The sequence below is a fragment of the Corticium candelabrum genome, chromosome 14 (genome assembly GCF_963422355.1).
Source record: "Corticium candelabrum chromosome 14, ooCorCand1.1, whole genome shotgun sequence".
NCBI classification, from domain to species: Eukaryota; Metazoa; Porifera; class Homoscleromorpha; order Homosclerophorida; family Plakinidae; genus Corticium; species Corticium candelabrum.
Window position 1 is genome coordinate 3,218,632 of NC_085098.1, and position 15,911 is coordinate 3,234,542.

Here is a 15,911-nt window from a genome sequence, read left to right on the forward strand (position 1 = left end):
GATTTACATTGTAAATCCAAATGCAACCAGTCCAAGACAAAATGAAAATAGAGAAGACCGAAGGCAAAAGTCATGCTACTGTACATGCATCTGAACGTGTGGTTGTCCTACTCTATCAGCTGCTGACATTCTGAGACATCTGATTTCCTTCTCTTTCTGTTCCATCTCATTTCTCAGCCTTGTCACTTCACTTTCGTGGACCAGGGCTGATTGTCTTAATTCTTCTTTCCTCTTCTCAACTTCATCTTGCAGTTCAGCAATCTACGCAACACAAACACAACTTGTGAAACAGACACTAGAGATAACAAAGTGACACATTACTTTCTGTTCATATTGCTGTCTCATGATAGGCATGTCTCTCTCCACATAGACATGAGATCTCACTGTAAGAGACAAAACTGTGTCACTCAAAATGTGCAATGAACAATACACGATGCTACTGTACAACAGCACGCGTGCACACACACACACACACACACACACACACACACACACACACACACACACACACAAATGGACAAATGTTACGCCCTTCACGTCGTTCGACATCTACTTTAAGGTCAGTTGTGAAGATAGCCTCCATGTGCTACATGAAGATTAGGGCCAGTGTTACAATCCACTTGGAGCTTGGCCATGCAGAGTCATCCAGGGGCACTGACTATAGCACAGCTCTAGGACTTACATCTTATGACTTCTTCCATCATCTCAACCACATTACTGTGACCACGTCGCTTGGCAATCTCCAGTGGTGATCCGTCACTCTCACTATCACACAACGACATCACGTTACTAATAATGTTGACTGAAGGATATTGAATGCATCACCTCTCATGTTGGTGACTCGCTCCATGTTTCATGAGAACATCGACACAACGTACATGACCATTATAGACAGCCCACCATAGTGGTGTACGACCATCATTATCACTGATATCAACAGAAAAACAACAAGACAGAAGTCTCTCTAAAATGGTCACACGATTCCTCATTGCAGCCCAATGGATGGCTGTCCTTCCCCTCTGAGTAAACACGAAACTGATAAGATAGTGAGAGAGTTTATGTTACAATATATTACAGCAACAGACATTCCATTCCACACACACACACACACACACACACACACACACACACACACACACACACACACACACACACACACACACACACACACACAACATACACACGCATGCGCGTGCGCACACACACACACACACACACACACGCACGCACTGAGACATTCAATAGAATGATCAACACACAAACACAAACAATAGCAAAACGAACTTTACAATTACAAATATTACACAACATGCATGCAGACAGCACAAATCAACTGAACCTCATAATACTCAAACTCACATGATCTGCCTTTGTCACATTAATACCTTTGGTCATCAATAGCACATTGACAATATTTTCATATCTCTGCAATACTGCTATCATCAAAGCTGTATATCCATCCTGCATACACAAGAATGTATTATTATCATTATTCCTCCATCACACACTGTACATGCAACATGAGAAAAGAAAATAGAAAATGAAGACGACCTGATAAGACAATAACTAGCTACTGAAAAGGTATTCTCCATCAGTCCAAGTTGAATGAAACAAGATTAATCATCTCTGCATGCAATGGATGCTTCAGCCAGTCACAAGTCAACACTGCTGCCTCTTGACAAGCAAGAAGAAACTAATTAGACCGCTGAATGTTGGATTAGATAGTTACGTATAGTTGATATCTATCATCTTATCAACAACACATCACAGTTTCACACACTCAATGATCAACTCACATCACCACTAGTCTCGTTGACATCTGCTGATTTAGTCAGCAGCAACTCAACCATATCCTTCTGATTATTCCAACACGCTCGCATCAGAAGAGTGCAATCCTATTTTGAGATCAAATGATTTACAGTTCATTTTGAATACACACAGTGACATCATAACTTGCAACTGTACATACATACCTCATACTCATCACGTGTGTTGATGTCAACACCCATCTCTAAAAGACGCATTACTGAACGAATATCACCTCTCTCCACCGCTTCACACAATAATCCTTTGTTTTCGCTTCGTTGAAATAGTCTGGGCCTCCACATATTCTAACACTCTCACCTCTACACAAGAAGCAAACAATTGCAATCCACCATGCAAAACAACCCACAGACAAAAAACAAAGAAAGTGCCCAACAACGTGACGTCATCTCATTCGATCATCCATAAACTTCTCAATTCTTTTACTTACACAATGAATGCACTAATAAGTGTGCACTAAAGGTAAGCGAAATCAAACTATTTAGAAGTACTCAGAGAGAACAAACCTTGCCAAGGCAGCTCAGTACGTCATAATGCCATTAACAACTGTTTCCATGACAACTATTTGAAAAGCTCGTGTTCATGTACACATACCATCCATAGAAACAACTTTGCACAAAGATGGTATGGGTGTCCAGGAGCAAAATCAGAAGTCATCTCATGCACTGAAGCCAACCCCTCGAAAGAAGAAACTAATATGAATTTGAATTAATCCTCAAAACTAATCAATTGTTCCTCTGTCTGTCAAAGTTCTATCATCCCATCAAAATCCATCCACACATTCCTAGTAGAATCCTGTACACAAACAAATTTCAACAAATCAACGACAATAAAAACTTAGCCTCTTGGCGAAAGTAACAAAGAGTATCAGTGCATGCCCGCCAGTCCAGTTATGTCCTAGGTTTCACTTCTCTCTATCATCAACACAGGGACGCAGAACTGGGGGATAAGGGGGTCGGCACCTAAAATTTGAGAACAACCTCTGTTTTTGTAAGCAGACAATACCCTCGTAGTTCATGTAGACTAAACTCCGAGATCCTTTCATGCCTCTCCCCCCCAACTTGCGAGTCGCCCCACCGTCCCAGACACACAAATCCTTCTTACACGTTTCAGTCTAGCTACACGACTAGAGCACTAATCTAACTTCACCATGTGCTCACCGCATACACACCAACAAGAGCAACGAGTGAAAAACAAACCTTTCCAGATGACTCCTAGTGTGGTGATGGCAGCGCATCCGGGGCTGCAATCCACACTCTGGGGGCGAGGCTAGCAAACACAATGCTTCAATCGGAGCTAGTGAAGCTAGTGTTTACGATTTCATTAGTTGTGTTCGTTCTCTATCTGAAAACTCTGGCATCGATGCCGTCATTGAACACCGAGCCTCGTTTGAAGGCTGCAAGAGCGACACAAGTGAGTAGCTATAGGAGCATTTGTACAGGGACTACTTGGTCGTGGTGACTAATTGGTCGCGGGTCTCGATGAGCCGATGAGACGTCTGGGAGACGCGTGAAAATGATCATGGCCCAGGGTCAGCGGAACCCTCCAGATGTTGGGTAGCCTGCATTGTTCGAAATTGCTGTCGCCAATTCGCCAATGGCGACTAAAAGTTTCCGTTGGCGACTGCATGTTTCAAAGCTAGTCGCCAGCTTTGGTAAAATCTGCTACGTCTGCGGCGCTGAAGCCTGGTTCACAATACACCTCGCGTCGTGTCGCGTCGGAAACGGCCTCCTTTTGTTTTTATCCAACACCTCGCGTCGGAAACGGCCTCCTTTGACGCGACACGCGACGCGAGGTGTATTGTGAAACACGCTTAACTTTGGCAGCTCTCTGGAGAGTCAAATTGCGCTTTTGTAGCTAATTAGCTAATCTTGTTACTGTTGAGTGGCAACTTTTTACACTGTGTTGTAACGTGACACTCTGTAGCAGGCAGAATGTATTCAAAACATTTGTATCATGCAGGTTGGATTGGTGTGACCGCATCTCATTACTAACTTCCGCGACTTTACGTTTGGGGAATAGAGAGAGACGCGTGTGTACTGTACAAGTGTACATGTGCTAGGGATGAACAACACAACACAGCTGGTAGCAGCACACTTGTAGGTGTGAAATACTATGGTTTCGGATTTCAACCCTAGTGTTACATGTTGCACCTGCTCCAAGGAATGCTGGTTTGCAGTAGCGAAGTTGGTTTGCGGTTACTTGAATCTGGTTTGGAGCTATTAAAACATTCCAGCTGTTTAGCGAGTAGAAACAAGAGTAGCATTCTGCCTAAAGCTGGATTTACAATATGTAAACGCTTGAGCGTCGCGTCGCGTCCGTCGCGTCACGTCGCGTAGTACAAATTCAAATTGTAAATGGTCGACGCGACGCGACGTTCGACGGACGCGACGCTCGCGACGCGACGCGTCGAAATAGAACCAAGTTCTATTTGAGCGTCGAACCGGAAGCTCTTCACGTCGCGTCGGAAGTAGCACCTTGATCTCGACAAATCACAGCCAACTATAAATGCACGTGTGGCTTTCGTGAGCAATGATTATTGATTTCGGCGCTGTACTCGACGTTGAACGGTCTATAGATTGTGTAGGGAGCTGTCCTTGCTTGTGGATAATCAACTGCAAGATGTAGAAAGACCTGAGTGCAAGGGAGAACGCGCAGAAATTGATTTTGAGCAAGTTGGGGGTTCCAGCAGAGTTGTGCTAGTAGAAAATCGAAGCGCGAGTGGTCAGTTCAATAATTCAGGCAGCGACGTCTACGGCGCGCTGAAATCGTATTGTGAATGATGCGACGCGTGTGACGCGATACGTGCCACTCCCACGCAAGACAACGTGAAAGGACGCACGCGACGCGACGCTCAAGCGTTCCCATATTGTAAATCCAGCTTAACGCATAGTGACAAGCGTAGCAGTCTAGGGCTAGCAAGGAAATCATCGTCTTACTGTGCTGGGGTGCTGCAAGACGACAGTACAAATCTCGTGCATGCAAGATGACAGAGGAAGTCATCTTCATCACTATCGCAGTGATACCACAGCGTACCGAATTGTTGTGTCGTCCGTCATGCGGGAGTATGCTAACTCTATTGTCAGACGCCATGTGTAGAGATTTCCGCTAAAACAGTAGCGTGCTATGTTACAAACCAGCTACTCAAACGCAGTCCAGTATTTTTACTGTATGCTGATATATCTACTCGTACTACGCAAATCAAAACTTATATCACACCATAGTTTGCAAACCATATGATACGCCTTTCATCAAAACAGCTTTAGGAGATAAACGGTAAACGCAATTAGACTACACGTCTAATTAGTTAAATGGTTATACTGTTGAAAAAAACAATTAGATTCAGTCTAGAACTAGAGAACAACTGCACGCCAAATACAACATAAGATTTACATCTCCTCACACTTCTACTTTGAATGTTGATAATGAAAAGTAATTCAATCCAACCAATCCAAACACGTGGTAAATACTACTTTATAGAATAATTAGTTCTCTAAAAGTTGCATTGTTCTCTGGTCCATCTTGCCATTGGTGTTGTTAGTTATACCAGTTGCTGAAGATAATTTTAGTTTTAACAAGTCAACAATGTTGCTTTAATTAATTAATGCTTGAGTGCGAAAATTATAATTGTTTGTAAATAATTTGTCCTGTGCATAAACCTTGTGATAGGGAGCATGAGAAATGACGGTCTGGTGTCCAAGGCGGTTGTGACCACGCCCATTTGTTACAATGGCGACTAGCGAATTTTGTGAATTTCGAACACTAGGTAGGTCAGGCCTTGCTTGGCTAGGCTTCGCCCACCTGACAACTTAGGCTCCGCCCACTTGACAACTTTTGACTAAAGCCGTAGAGCTAGGATGGAGTCTGGTTACAGACAATGTTACTAGAGGGTAGTCTAACTACTAGTAGTATTGTACTCTGAGAATCATTTATGGAACTGCACGCAAAAAATTTGTCATCTGATAGAGACTGAAAAGACCAAAAATTGACTTGCGTTGGTCATTAGCATTAGTGAACTCATTTCCGATATCTAAAAAGTTCATCTTATCTAGTCGGTCACTATATACATGCAGTACTATCAGATTGTTTGAGCGGCGTTGGCTCATTGTACCTCAAGTACGTCTTCAGTCTTCTGAGAGAAATGATTCGTGGCGTCTCTCTACGGCAAACAGTAAGCGCCCATCAAGACGAGTGACTGGGTTTGCGAGTCATGTAGTGCCCGTCCCTGCTATAAACTTTCGAATTATGGTTGGTTTGTCTCATCTGTACAGGTTAACAATAACTAATTTATTTAATAACCTATATCATTTTCAGGAAGTTTTCACCAAACGCCTGTTGGTGGAAGTCCAACTTTCGAACGATGGGTGGGCCATTACAGGCCCACCTGGCCCACCCTGCTCCGCCGGCCCTGTGGCCATCATCACGTCGTTCGCTTCCGTCTCATACAGCTGTAAGAGTTGGAGAGTGCCGATTCCTTCCTCCTTTCGCAATTCAGTCTCCGTTGTGACATGTAGACGCACGACGTCGAGCCTGCCGACGTCAACGTTCCCGCGACCGCATTTAATTGCTGCTGTAGACATTCAGATTTCACAAACAGTAACGACTCGAGCTGTAGTCTTCGAGTTGTTCTCTACGAAACAAGCGAAGCTAATGAGAGAGGATTGCACTGCGTGCATACCAGTCTGGTCTTTAGTGAAGCATTTAAGAAACCAAATCTGGTCTTTAGATAGCCGATTTCTGGCTACGCGGCACACAGCGACATCAAAGGCTGTTCACCAGACCCATTTCGCGAGGAAGGATGACGCGGCGGAAAGGGGTCTGGCTACGCGAGACTAACATCAGAAATGAAGAAGCACTGGAGTGCTAAATTTAACTAGTTGTACGGTATCCATAGGTGGCACCTCGCGTTGTAACACGTGGCAATGGAGTCTGACCGAACACTGACTATCCACAATGTTAGATACAGCACAGTGTAGGATTGATCATACGGTAGTACGGGACGTATGAATAGTTGAATCACTGTAGGGGGCTTTCAGTTTCTCGGTTACACACAATCCCTAGTTACAATACAGAAAAAGGATGGGGCGACGGACCTTCATGAGGCTTTTTCGCCGCCGTTTGGTCACCTGCACGAATCGTTCTCCTAATGATCTGTAGGCGGACACAGAAACGATTTTTTGAAGTAGGTCTTATGATGAAATGTGGTCGTGGGAGCAGAAATTTGAGGTTTGTACACACACACACACACACACACACACACACACACACACACACACACACACACACACACACACACACACACACACACAATTCTGTTGGTTGTCACACAGCTATCATATTGAGGTAATCTATCTAGTATTATTTTAAAATAAATTATGTTAATTAATTATGTTGAGCTAATGACTCTTAGTTAAGTTGATGGTATCAGTCATTGTGTTGTTTACACTTGTAGGTGTATACATTGCATATGCTTTTTGCCAACTAACATTTTATATTTCAGACTACACACCATGGCATTGGTTATTTTACGGTTGGTGACATGAATGACAGTTAGGTAATTAAATACTGTGTGTGTGTGTGTGTGTGTGTGCGCGCGCGCGCGTGTGTGTGTGTGTGTGTGTGTGTGTGTGTGCGCGCGCGTGTGTGTGTGTGTGTGTGTGCGTGTGTGTGTGCGCGCGTGTGTGTGTGTGTGTGTGTGTGTGCGTGTGTGTGTGCGTGTGTGTGTAGTGTTGATAGTAGAGACTATATCCGGTACTCTAGTGTATATAATCACTTGAGAGTAGTTATAGCGTAGCTTTGACTAAAGCGGTGTATTTCGCCGGGTTTTGTGTTCTTTTGTTTGGGTGTTATTTGATTGATTAGAGCATTATAACTTGGAGGTCTCATCGAGATCATCAAATTGGACAACTGCGGAACTTGCCGGAAGGAAGTGGAACAAGAGGAACAAGCTTCCATGAGTGACTTGGGTGAAGGATGGGAACAGGTCGCCTGTGTGCGAAAGTGCGACAGACCCTTTGAAGCTTTGTATGACGCACTAGTATCATGTAGGAGTAAGGCCATCGTGTACGCATGTACGTCGTGTCGGGAAAAGGTTCCTTAGCGAAGCGAATTCGCGAGTTGGAATTGCGAGGTGAGCGAGACAGGTCAAGTTACTAGCGCTGTCTGAGAGAAATGCAAGCCCAACGTGACCAGCTTCAAACGAACGTAGAAGAATTAGAGAAGCACTTGTTAGAGGCGAAGCGACGCATTAGCGAAGTGCAGACACTGGCGGGCGAGCAGCGTCTGTCTGCTGAATCATCCTTGCGGAGTGAGATGCATGAAAGTGCCGCACACATGGATGCAGTTCAGGCAAGGGAGGTTAGCGACCCACACCCACCGGGTTTTAAGGTACTTTCGCAGCGTGTGGGGAAATTTAGTGGTCGTAGTGGAAAATGATTTTGGTGTAAATGGCTGTTGGATTTTATTTTAGTAAGGCAACTGGAGACTGTGGGTGGTCGGATGAGCAGAGGGCTGGGTGGTTTTCTTGGTTCCTATCTGGTTTTGCTAATTAAGGCTACATGGCATCATACCTTGAAGTCATCGGAGAAAACTACTTGGGATAGCATCATGGAGATGTACAGGGAACAGTATGGTGTACACCTTGACCCACGTACTGCTTACTAGCGATGCTAGGAATTGCAATATGATCTGTGCAGGGACTCCTGGATGCAATGAGAGACTACCAGCGAATGGCACCAAATAAGCTCACTGATGATGTCCTTGAGTCTATATTATGGAATAAGGTACCTGTAGAGCTTGAGAAAGAGGTAAAAGAGTTTCTGACGGTTCAGTGTAAGCACTTTTGCATAGTTACTGAAGGCTGAACTATTACTTGAAGAGCGTGCCAGACCAAACACAAAACCCGGCGAAATACACCGCTTCAGTCAAAACTACGCTATGACTGTACTCTCAAGTAATTGTATACACTAGAGTCCCGGATATGGTCTCTACTATCAACACTACATCTTTCTATCTAAGGATAGAAAAATTATTTATGTGTCAGAAAAATTACAGAGTAAGGTAGTGAGTACGCCTAGTGCCGAGTTTCATACCTATTCTTTATTTACACCAGCCAGGATTCGTACTTAGCACGTGAAACATAACTTGTTTCAAGTGTAGGAAAACTGGCCATATAGCTAGATGATGCCCTAAAAAGGAGATCATTGAAGCCTCAAGAAGAATAACATCAATAGACACAGAAGTGGAGGAGTCATGGATTCGCAATGTGACAGTAGTTGAAGAAGATCAGAGTAAATGCCATATGAGGAGGAAGGGCTCAACTTACAAAGTTGACATTTCTGTTGAGGGAGTTCAAAGTAAACGCCTTCTTGACCATGGAGCACAAGTTTCACTAATCAGAAAAGAATTGTTACCTCGAATCAAGGAGGAGCAAAGTTGGTCCTTTGAACAGTGACGCTCGCTCACAAAATTTGGAGACGGGCTGTCAGCCAGTAGGAGCAGCAGGAGACATTCTGGGAGCCACAATGCTTGTAAACTTGCAGGTAACGGTAGAGGCAACAGGTAATACAGAGCACATTCCTGTTATATCTTGCCATCATTCAAACCACTTTAGAAGGAAGAAGTGAACGATTGTGGTTTGATTCTTGGAACAAATGCTCTGGTCATTCTAGGTTTCATGGTTTACCATGCTAATGGAGCCACAATTCAACCAGAGAGAGTAGACAATCAAGAGAGCAATAATTCTGAAGTGTTACGTATTACTCTTGGGCAGAAGTTGTGTTTGAGACCTTACCAAACTAAGACAGCTAAAGTTAGGGTAGGAGAGGACGAGAATCACTCCACATCTCAGACGGTACCAACGGGAGTTCTCACACCATGTGAGTCCATCTTGGCCAGAGAAAGTTGTGATTTTTTTTAATGAACTATGGGATGGTAGTCATTGTACCAAGGTAATTGTTACTAATTGGGAGAGCCACCCTAGACAGACAGTTGGATAAGGATATGACTGTTGGTGAGTTGGAACAAGTGACATTGGTAAAGCCGTCAGACCCCATGTGGGAGGAAACTGCTACTCCTCTGGTAGGAGTCCCAGATGATCTACTCGATGATAGACAAGCACAGCTTCAACGAAGGTTATCTGTGCGTGAGAGTGTTGAGGGTGAGGCGAGAGAATTGCTCATGCGACTTTTACTTTCTGAACATCAGGCCTTTGCATTGTCAGAACAGGAGTTAGGGGAGCCAGACATTGTGGAGCATGTGATTGATACGGGGAACGAAAAACCGGTTAAGGCATACCCACGAAGTTTGCCAAATGCGCTACGTATGGAATTAGAAGAAGAACTAGAAAAACTTGAGAGTACATGGTGCATCGATCTATCTAATAGTCCTTACGCATCAAACTTAGTTCTAGTGGAAAAAATTGATAAGTTCATAAGCAGTGAAAGGGTTTTAATTTTTTTGACTTTTGCCAAATAGAAAATTGGAATAGGCAAAAGGTGCACAGATCATTGTCTAAGTAGGGCGCGGCTTTTCAGTACACTGTCAGAAAACAACGTTGCGACGTGTTAGTTACTCACTGACGCGAGGCATCTATACGGTAGCCTCGTTCCAGACGCTTTCCCTTACAGGTATATGGGGGCAAAAGTAGGAAGGGGCGAGCGCCAGCGGTAGCACTAGAGTACTTTCGCCTCGGACTAGATCTTCAAGCGCTATTGCTAATGATGTAATGCATACCAGTTGATGCACAATTATTGATTAAATGATTACCGTATACTTCTTCGATTAGACGCCGTGTTGTTTATTTTCTAGCTAGGACAGTGGCGGATCCAGAGGGGTTTCTGTGGTTTCCGTGAAACCCCCCTTTTGCTGACCCTTCTTCTAAACGCTAGTCTTTATTGCAGTTCTAATATTTAGCTCTAAAGAAAAGTCACTCTTTATGCGGTCAAGAAACTTCAAAACTTTTCGTTAGAAATTGCAGTACTCTGTGATCGCGTTCAGTATCGTTTGCTTTGGTCTGGCATTTCGAGGCAATCTGTAATCTACACCACAGCTACAAGTCAGGGAGATTCAACCCAAGTTCATGGTCTTTAGTATCGGATCCAATGAGTTTTTAAAGAGTCAGAAATCGAAAGAGACGTAGAGTGGCTTCCGGAAGTCACGAAATAACGTGGGTTTTTTGCAAAAAACCCGGCAAACATGAAGGTGAGAGGCTTACTAATTCAGATCACCAGTGTGACATTGTGCTAAAACGTACCGCTGTACCACAACGACATTCATCGTTTCCGAAGACTGCATGCAGTTTCTCTTGAACATGCTCCTAAGAATGCGTGCTATACATCAAAGACCATTCAAAACGAACTGATAAAAGTCGTAGCCGCATTCAGTCTGACATCATAAGTGAAGTGAAAAACTCAACGTATTAATTACCCCGTCATAGCGGATGAGCCGGAGGTGACTTATATTGCAAACAGGGAGCAGCTGTCTCTGGTACTGCGATACGTGAGTGACGGAAAGGTCAAAGAGGTCTTTACAGACTTTTGGAAGTGGAAAGGATTACTGGTGAGGCACTTGCAGACGCAATCTTAAAGACTCTGGAGACTTGGGGCTTGACAGTTGCTAACAGCGTGGCCAATGCTATGATGGAGGCTCTCTGGTGCCAAGTCTGGTTGCAAGGCGATTATACAACAATAACAAGCTTCAATGGCTATCTATGCATGTTCACCGTGCTTCACATCGGTTAAATCTCGCAATAGTTTCTGCTTGCAAAATTGAGGCATTTAGAAACACGGAATATTGCATTGGTAAAATTGCCAGATTTTTCAGATTTTCGACCGAAAAACAGCACTATCTAGAACGAGCCTTCGATCTTGTCTTCCCTTACGCTACCGCAAAGAAACTGAAAGACTCATGCCGAACGCGTTGGATGGAACACATCGATTCATATGCTGTATTTTTTAACTGCTTCCTGCCGTTCACGCATGCCTTCAAGCTTGAATTAAGTGGCAATTGGAAGTGGGACGGAGAAACGCTTATACTAGCAAGTGGGTTTCTCTACCAACTGCTGTCTTCTTCTTTCTTACTGTGCTTCAAAATTTTGCTTGAATTTTTTCTGCGCTTCGAAACTTGAGCACAAGACTACAAATGCGGGTTTCAAGTGTTTCCTGTGCGTATTCACAAGTTTGTGATGTTATAGCCGATGTAAAAGCTTTACGGGATAATTCAGATCAAGAGTTTTTAAAAAAATTTAAGAGACCACAGAAGTGGGATAGGTCAATCATTGACAAGTGTGTAGAAGCAACGTTGAAACGACTGGTTCTGAAGAGTACTACCGGATTTCTTTCTATCATGCCATGAATTTGTGTTCCAGGCGTTGTCTCAATTGAAAGAATGGTTCGTAGATAGCCCGTTACACGGTATTGGACTCCAACATCTGTTGCCAAATCAATGCCAATCATAGATGATGAAGTCGAAATTCCAGAAGATCTTTTGAAGGCCGTTAACTTCTACAGTTCGATTTACCTCATCCTTCACTTTTCCCAAGCGAGTGTACCGTACTTTTGTGCGAAAATGGAAGCGATCGCGACAACCTACAAATTTGTCCAAGGACCTTGTAGGTACTTTGGAAGCTTGTGACGTGACGCGACGTCTTTTCCGAATTTAAATATCCTTTCACGGATAGCATTGACAATTCCTGTAACGTCATGTGAAAGTGAGAGAAGTTTCAGTCAACTAAAACTTATTAAAACGTGCACGCCGTCGATCCAATAATCTATCTAATCGGCTCAGTGATCTCTCTCTCTTATGAAGATATGAAGATTAATCATGACAGGTGTGAGGAACTCCAACAGAGTTCAGCGAACCTAAAAGAGCTAGTACAAGCATTTACCAACTATATCCTACGGATATTAGAAGCTTTCATTTACACTTGCTGACTAACTATGATATTATAATATTGGTATTTAGTATTGTAATTTTAAAGTTTGATATATATATATATATATATATATATATATAGTAATATAGATCTTTCAGTTGAAATGATGTGGTATAGTTTTTCCAATTTTATTAGTAATACAACGTTATAATGTTTACCTAGATACAGTATAGAATTTTTAAAATACTTAGTCTGTTTAACTTTTGTGACACGCCTACTTTTTATCAAATATAGGAAACCCCCCTTTCAAAATCCTGCATCCGCCACTGTAAGGCTTCAATTGTGGCGTTAAACAAGAACCGCGTTTATTCAAGGGCGGCGTTTATTTGTTAACGGCTCTCTGTCCGTGGTCTAAGAGTTTCATGCTGTAGGTTTGACATCTTTTCAAGAGGACAACATTACAATACTAGTGCGCATTTCTCTCTTTGAGACGTCATGTGGTGAAACGTCACAGTAGTTTAGAGAAACGTATTGCAAAGTCGTATATTTTCTTCAAAATCCGAGCAATAGATGAAATGAGGCGTTTATTTAAGGGTGGCGTTTATATTTTATAGCTCTGAGCTGCGGAGTTTAAATAAACGAGGGCGGCCTTTATTCGAGGGAGGCTTTTAATTGAAATGTGCTATATCTTGTATTTGTATTATTAAGTATTCGCGTCTAATATATGTACAACTGACACGTGTTCTATTTGCACCAATACACTACGAGCCAGAGTACAACAGAACTAATCTAATGTCCCGTACAGGCGACTCCCACTACAGTTTTCTAATTTTTTTTTGGCAGGTCAATCTACTCTCACGTACATCAATGCATAGAGATGCTTCTTGTACACGGACTTCATCTTGGCGTGTTCTATCAAAGAAGATATCAGTAGGAAAGCCATTTCATGTCTTGTTGACTGCTTTTGATTGCAGTGACAACATATCAGAGGCAGGTGATTTTTATAAGGCTATGTTGACAAGCGGCACAAAACCTTTGATGATATCAGTTGGTCACGTGACGGATTACAATAATGGATCTTACCTTATTACTTTTGTTCCATATTGGAATGGAGTGGCAAACATTCACATCGAACTTGTTCTAACCAGTCGTGTCATCAAATTGATTCAAAATACAACAAAATCGGGTTACATCATGCAGTGTTCTTTTCGCAACGACTTTGGCTTTGCTCATTTGCACTATGTTGGTCCATATCACATGCACAAAATCAAATCTGTAGTCGAATTGGCTTTGAAGAATGGTCGTGGACAAAATGACTTGGGATTGTGTTACATGGACTCACAAGTCGATTTGCTGCCTCATTTTAGTAAATCATGTAATATGCGATTTCCTTCTCAACATCATTTCTATGGAGTGTGTCAAGGTCCTCATAGCACTAATTCTATCTTCTGCGAGTCTCTCCAATGGTGTATACGTGACCAAAAAATGTTTGAAACCCTTGACAATGGAAAGGATGTCATACAAAAGAACACCGGCATTGTGCTAGGAGACGTGAAGTCCGTGTATGTAGCAAACGATGCAAATAGTCTAGAAAAAGTGACTAGCAAAACTCCATGTCTGCCACAACCTGTGGTGAAGCCAACTGGTTACTGGATGGGTAGATACTGGAAAAACAGCAATTGTTTGTTTGGATGTGATACCGTGAGCAAATGGTGGTCGTGTTTGACTGGGAGAGATTTGTATATGATTGGTGACTCTACGATTAGGCAACTATTCATTCTTCTTTTAGGCAGTGCAGGTGTGCGTGTGACTTTGAAAGGTCGGTTCGTTCCACCGAAATTGCAGGACCACGTAGTCGAGCAGTACAATACAACCGTTCACTTTAATCTACATGGTCCACCGATGGCGTCCTCATCCGCCATCAACTTTAGTTTAGCCACGTTTACTGCAGACGTCATCGATGCCATTCCAGCAAATGGAAATGAAATTCTAGTAATCAGCACTGTTCATCATTTTCTTATTTTGTCTGCTGAAGGGTTTCAGCAGCGTCTATTGGACATTGTTGCTGCCATACGTCGTCTCCGACAGAGAAAGCTGGGCAAAAAGATTCTCATCATATTTCGCACGGCTAATCCTCGTGGAGGCACAACATTTCGAAGAAATCCTTACCGTCTCAAGTGGTACAATCAGATGGCGATAGATACATTGGTGGCAGCAAAGCAAGACGTTATTGTGTATGATATATTTGATATGTTTCTTGCGTATCCTGGGAAAGTGATGGTTCATCTTCCTGACGATATGATGACGCTGCAGATGAATCATATTCTCAGTCTAGTTTGTCCTCTAAAATCATAGCTGCACGAAATTCGTGTAAACATTTATTAGTTTCGTTATTTGTATAGTCACTAAGTGTGGTGTGTCTATATATTGACGACAGATTACCGGTATAATGTACGTGTTCTGTGCATGAGCAGACGTGCACTTTAGTAAAGTGCTTGCATGGTCGCGTACGTGACGATCACCGCTAGCCACTTAGTCAAGTAGAATACAACTTCAATACGTATCGGTTTCCTGCTTTCTCCAAAGTTAGGACATCAACGGCAACCCGTTCAAACGATTCACCCACTGGAATATATTGGTTGTGTTGTAGCGACGGCTTGCATTTATCTTCCTGTCCATGCAGTTTTGGACATCCTGGACATACCGTAGAACGAGAAATTTTGGTGACAAAAATTTGGCGAAATCTTTCAAATGATTATATTTACATTTCGGCGATTTGCAAAGTTGGTGAACGTCTGACGTCACTTCATCTGCTACATGTGATGTGTGTCTGGCGTTATTACATGATTTGGATACTGTCCAACCGGGATCATGGAGTCATTGGAGACTTACGAAGTTCCAAGGCCATCACGTTTATCGTGACATTTATCGTGACAAGAGCAGGCCGTTCAAGTCTTGTGCTGAAAGTATCGCTACAGCGCCATTTTTGTCATTCAGCTGTGCGCACGCACAATGAAACTAAACTAAAATAATATTGACGCTTTCTGTTTTGGCGATTCACTCTTAACTTAAATCGCCAAATAAAACCGTCGCCAAAATTTCTCGTTCTATGGTATACACGGTATACGTCGCTGCATTCTTGCCTACACGCAGCTCCACTCATGTCCAGTCTAGCGTTGAGATTGCATGTTGAGCGAATAAACCCTCCTCCCCG

General features: G+C 42.9%; 2 protein-coding genes across 4 annotated transcripts in view; one reads left to right on the forward strand and one right to left on the reverse strand.

The window, feature by feature from the left end:
* The window catches only part of LOC134189706 (inversin-like), a 4,777-nt gene extending 1,721 nt beyond the window's left edge, over positions 1-3,056 (reverse strand). Inside the window, exons 1-8 of one of the 3 annotated variants that reach the window (XM_062658065.1) lie at positions 3,024-3,056; positions 1,974-2,126; positions 1,797-1,895; positions 1,360-1,461; positions 826-1,019; positions 683-765; positions 322-383; positions 112-261 (exon numbers count right to left, since the gene is read on the reverse strand). In XM_062658065.1, coding sequence (XP_062514049.1) covers positions 112-261; positions 322-383; positions 683-765; positions 826-1,019; positions 1,360-1,461; positions 1,797-1,895; positions 1,974-2,108 — 825 coding nt within the window. In that variant the 5' untranslated portion in view covers positions 2,109-2,126; positions 3,024-3,056. Of the gene's footprint in view, positions 1-111; positions 262-321; positions 384-682; positions 766-825; positions 1,020-1,359; positions 1,462-1,796; positions 1,896-1,973; positions 2,127-2,330; positions 2,347-2,418; positions 2,484-3,023 lie in introns of those variants that run through there. The other 2 variants (XM_062658066.1, XM_062658064.1) reach the window with 2 other exon arrangements.
* Positions 3,057-3,092: 36 nt separating this feature from the next.
* On the forward strand, positions 3,093-15,134 carry LOC134190178 (NXPE family member 4-like). Its single transcript, XM_062658613.1, has 3 exons — positions 3,093-3,237; positions 7,325-7,378; positions 13,541-15,134. The coding sequence occupies exon 3, from the start codon at positions 13,565-13,567 to the stop codon at positions 15,050-15,052; it is 1,488 nt and encodes a 495-aa protein (XP_062514597.1). The 5' UTR covers positions 3,093-3,237; positions 7,325-7,378; positions 13,541-13,564; the 3' UTR covers positions 15,053-15,134.
* Positions 15,135-15,911: the final 777 nt, after the last annotated feature.